This window comes from Otolemur garnettii, unplaced genomic scaffold (genome assembly GCF_000181295.1).
Source record: "Otolemur garnettii isolate 467f Iridium unplaced genomic scaffold, OtoGar3 scaffold00019, whole genome shotgun sequence".
In the NCBI taxonomy this organism is placed as follows: domain Eukaryota; kingdom Metazoa; phylum Chordata; class Mammalia; order Primates; family Galagidae; genus Otolemur; species Otolemur garnettii.
The window spans coordinates 8,245,839-8,250,422 of NW_003852414.1; the positions used below are offsets into that span (position 1 = coordinate 8,245,839).

General features: G+C 38.3%; 1 protein-coding gene across 1 annotated transcript in view; it reads right to left on the reverse strand.

Moving 5' to 3' along the window:
• LOC100956786 (ATP-dependent zinc metalloprotease YME1L1-like) overlaps positions 1-4,584 on the reverse strand; it is a 46,093-nt gene that overhangs the window by 3,819 nt on the left and 37,690 nt on the right. Inside the window, exons 12-15 of the mRNA XM_012803261.2 lie at positions 4,286-4,441; positions 2,283-2,434; positions 527-653; positions 362-435 (exon numbers count right to left, since the gene is read on the reverse strand). Of these exons, the coding sequence (XP_012658715.1) occupies positions 362-435; positions 527-653; positions 2,283-2,434; positions 4,286-4,441 (509 nt within the window). The remainder of the gene's footprint in view (positions 1-361; positions 436-526; positions 654-2,282; positions 2,435-4,285; positions 4,442-4,584) is intronic.

Consider the following 4,584-nt stretch of genomic DNA (forward strand, 5'->3'; position numbering starts at 1 on the left):
CCCAGGGCAACAGCTTGAGGCCCTGTCTCACCAAAAAAAAAAAAAAAAAGCCAGGAAATAAATAAAAAAGAAAGTAGGCTCTTTTACACCATATGAAAAGGCTAAAATATTTACTTTATCGCTTGGCTAACTCATAAATTCATAGTTACTTTCTAAGCAGCTAATTCTCAGCAGCTAAAGAGAGTGCTATATTTCTGCTACTCAGAGAATGAAATTTACAGTAATGTTCAGAAGCAGTCTGAAATCTATCTGGAGTGAGATGGGGAAAAGTAAATGTTACTAATTTATAATCAGAACCATCTGTCAAAGAGACACTTGGCACGTGACTGATAATATGAAAGGGATTAAGATTAGCTATTACCTTTTCATTCATTCCAAATTTGGTAACTATTCGTTTCGCTATTTTAGTTGCATAATCAAAATCAATAGAAGCACCTAAAATTTAAAAAAAAAAGATATTTATTTTTTTAAAGTATCTTTAACCCTTCCAACTCAATTTGAACTAAAGCCATCCTTTCAAACCAACCTGTTGTAATATAGTCAATTCCAAATATAAGCTCCTCTGCTACTCTTCCTCCCATACTAACGTCCATTTGTGCAAGTAGATGGGTTCTACTCTCATTCCATTTGTCATTCTCAGGCAACAGGGAGACCTAGACAGTTAAAAAAAGAGGTAATAAGAAAAGAATTCAAAACTGGGCATTGTGGCAGGTGCCTATAGTCCTAGCTACATGGGAAGCTGAGGTAAGATCTCTTGAGCCCTGGAGTTTGAGATTGCTGTGAACTCTGATGCCATGGCACTCTATCTACCCAGGGCAACAGTGAGACTCTATCTCAAAAAACAAAAAAAAAAGAAAAGAATATTCAGATACAATTCTGAAATCATTGCATTAAAACCCAAAGTTATGGGCAGTGCCTGTGGTTCAGTGAGTAGGGCACTGGCCCCATATACCAAGGGTGGTAGGTTCAAACCCAGCCCCTGCTGAACTGCAACAAAAAAATAGTCAGGTGTTGTGGAGGGCGCCTGTAGTCCCAGGTACTCGGGAGGCTGAGGCAAATGTAAGCCCAAGAGCTGGAGGTTGCTGTAAGCTGTGACACCACAGCACTCTACCATGGGTGACAAAGTAAGACTCTGTCTCTAAAAAAAAAAAATCAAAAAATACCAAAGTAATTACTTAGCTTTCACTTAAAGTACTTAATACCATGATGCTGAAAGCTGAATAAATATGGCAATCAGATGACTAATGATAAAACCAGCAATTGAGAATAAAAAAAAATTCTTTATAAAGCAAAAATGCATTTTATAAACACTATTGCAATAGGACTTTTCTTGCCCCAGATGCACAAAAATGTTTCAAATGCCTAATGAAATATGTACTAAATGACAAAAATCTTAGAAAATATAATGAAACATGTACTAAATGACAAAAATCTTAGAAAAACTATTGAAGCCATAGCTCAGTGCCTATGCCTCAAGTGGCTAAGGCACCAGCCACATACACCTGAGGTGGTGGGTTCGAATCCAGCCCAGAGCTGCCAAACAATGATGGCTGCAACCAAAAAAACAGCCAGGTGTTGTGGCAGGTGCCTGTAGTCCCAGATACTTGGGAGGCAGAGGCAGGAGAATCGCTTGAGCCCAGGAGTTGGAGGTTGCTGTGAGCTGTGATGCCACAGCACTCTACCCAGGGTGACAGCTTCAGGCTCTGTCTCAAAAAAAATGTTAAAGGGCAGTGCCTGTGGCTCAAAGGAGTAGGGCACTAATTTCATATGCTGGAGGTGGCAGGTTCAAACCCAGCCCCAGCCAAAACTGCAAAAAAAACCCCAACAAACTACTGAAGCCATTATTATGACACATATTTTTTTCTTTGGCAGGAGCAGAACAATTAGCTATTTAAGAATTATAGTTTGCTGCAATTAGTCAACTAAACTTCAAAATGTAAATACAGTAGGGCAGAGCCTGTGGCCCAAGGAGTAGGGCACCGGCCCCTTATGTCCGGGGTGGCCAAAATTGGCCACAGTCAATTGGCCCCAGCCAAAAATTGCAAAAAAAAAAAATTGTAAATACAGTATGTAATGTGAAAAACATTTAAAGAATACTTTTAATTAACAGAAAAATTTCACAAATATGTCTGATTTCAAGATGGTTCAGGAAGCAGAAGAAAATATCAAAAACCATAGGAAGTAGCTAAATTTTCATTGTAAATGTTTTGAACAGTGATGTCCCAAATAAGCTCCTGGAAAGCTCAATTTGAAAACAGAGAAAAAAACTACAAAAAACTTACCTCTCCAAGTATTGACCCTCGTGGAACAATTGTAACTTTGTTGATAGGCATTGCACCTTCTGTATAACATGCAATGATAGCATGACCAGATTCATGATATGCTGTGATGGTTTTGTTTTTGTTATCAATTTCCACACTTCTCCTTTCTGGGCCTAACATAAAATTTTTATAAGTCAAAAATATTCCATTACAGGTATATTTAAATCAATGACACCCATTGTCATTTGCAAATTAAATGCGGTTGGCTCTCTTTACCCACCTGTTCCACATCTATGGGTTCACATATCTAAGGATCAAAGATATTGAGGGAAAAAAACTGATAAAAATATAACAAATGAAAAGCAATATAGTATAACTATAGAGCATTGATACTATGTTAGGTATGTTAATATGTTAATAATTAGTAATCTAGAGATGATTTAAAGTATCTGGGAAAATATCCATGGGTTATATGCAAATATCATTATTTTATATAAGAGGTGTGAGCATCCTTGATTTTGGTATCCATGGAGCTTCTGGAACCAGTCCCCCATGGATACCAAAAGGACACCGAGGGATAAAAGTTATGTGACATTAGGAGAATATGAAAATTATTCTCCTCAAAGCCATTCTTAAGGTAACATAATTTAATATTATTAATCAATATTTTAAAGAGTAAAAATTTTTTTAAATGGGTAGAATTCATTCTATAACACATACAAACTATAACAATTTATTATCTGCAAAGCAAAATGATCAGAACTATCACCTTAATCCTTTTATCAAAAGGCAGAGTTTAATTCTATATACAGGAAATAAACTTCCAACTTAACAGGAATATCCTAACTAACCTCTTTTTAAGCCAATCCAAGATTTAAAATCAGAAGTAAACAAAGAATAAGTGAAATTAACTATTCTTTTTTGAGCAATATTGTACAAGAGGAAATGCAGGGGTAATGATATAAGGTACTAGAATATATTTGTTCTGTAAGAGGCCAAATAGTGTTATTTTCAAGGTCAGGTGAGGTGGCTCATGCCTGTAATCCTTACACTTTGGGAGGATGAGGCAGATGGACTGCTTGAGCTCAGGAGTTTGAGACCAGCCTGAGCAACAGCAAGACCCTGTCTCTATTAAAAATAGAAAAACCTGGCTCGGCGCCTGTGGCTCAAGTGGCTAAGGCGCCAGCCACATACACCTAAGGTGGCGGGTTCGAATCCCCAGCCCGGGCCCGCCAAACAACAATGATGGCTGCAACCAAAAAATGGCCAGGCGTTGTGGCGGGCACCTGTAGTCCCAGCTACTTGGGAGGCTGAGGCAGGAGACTCACTTGAGCCCAGGAGTTAGAGGTTGCTGTGAGCATGATGCCATGGCACTCTACCCATGGGGATAGCTTGAGGCTCCGTCTCAAAAAAAAAAAAATAGAAAAACCAGTTGGGCATGGTGGTGGGTACCTGTAGTCCCAATACTGAAGTGGCCAAGGCTAGGGGATTGCTCGAACCCAGAAGTTGGAGGTTCTACCCAGGGTAACAGAGTGAGACTCTGTCACAAAGAAAAAAAAAGTATGTATTTTCATGATGCCATAACTTTTCCTTTTGTAATCTTTCTGTCTTTTAGTCAGAAAAAAATGTCTTTTCAGAAAAAGACAAAATTAAAGAATGGGCCACATTGTAAAATCAGTTCTACATCACTGACAAGATGGATCTTGTTGAGAAAATGTTACCGTTTACTGGTATTTGTTTGACTCTCAAATTGGGAATTTGTTAAATTATTTATTGCAAATCTTGAATACCCCCAGACACTGAAGTTTTAGAGTAAGATTAGATTTCACACCACCACAGCTTTAGTTGTCTGAATAGAATACTTGCTAAAGAAGAAGGAATTAATTACCTAACAGTGGTTCTCAACCTTCCTAATGTCATGGCCCTTTAATATGGTTCCTGTGGGTCACGACCTACAGGTTGAGAACTGCTGATAACACAATGAAGAATAAAAGGTAGAAAAAAAAAGTATTAAGAAAACCTACCCATTATAATTTTGTCTCTGGAAAACTCTAGTTCCTTCATGGAAACCATTTCTTTTCCATCAGCAGTTGCCAGTAGTACAGCTTGGTTCACAAGATTCTCCAGCTCTGCTCCAGAAAAGCCTTCAGTACATTGAGCTATGATTTCTGGATCAACAGCTAATGGAAAAAGAGAACACAATATTGATTGAAAGTACAAAATGGGTAAAAGAAATCTCTTCACAAAGAACTCACAAAGAGGCTCGGCGCCTGTGGCTCAAGCGGCTAAGGCGCCAGCCACATACACCTAAGGTGGCGGGTTC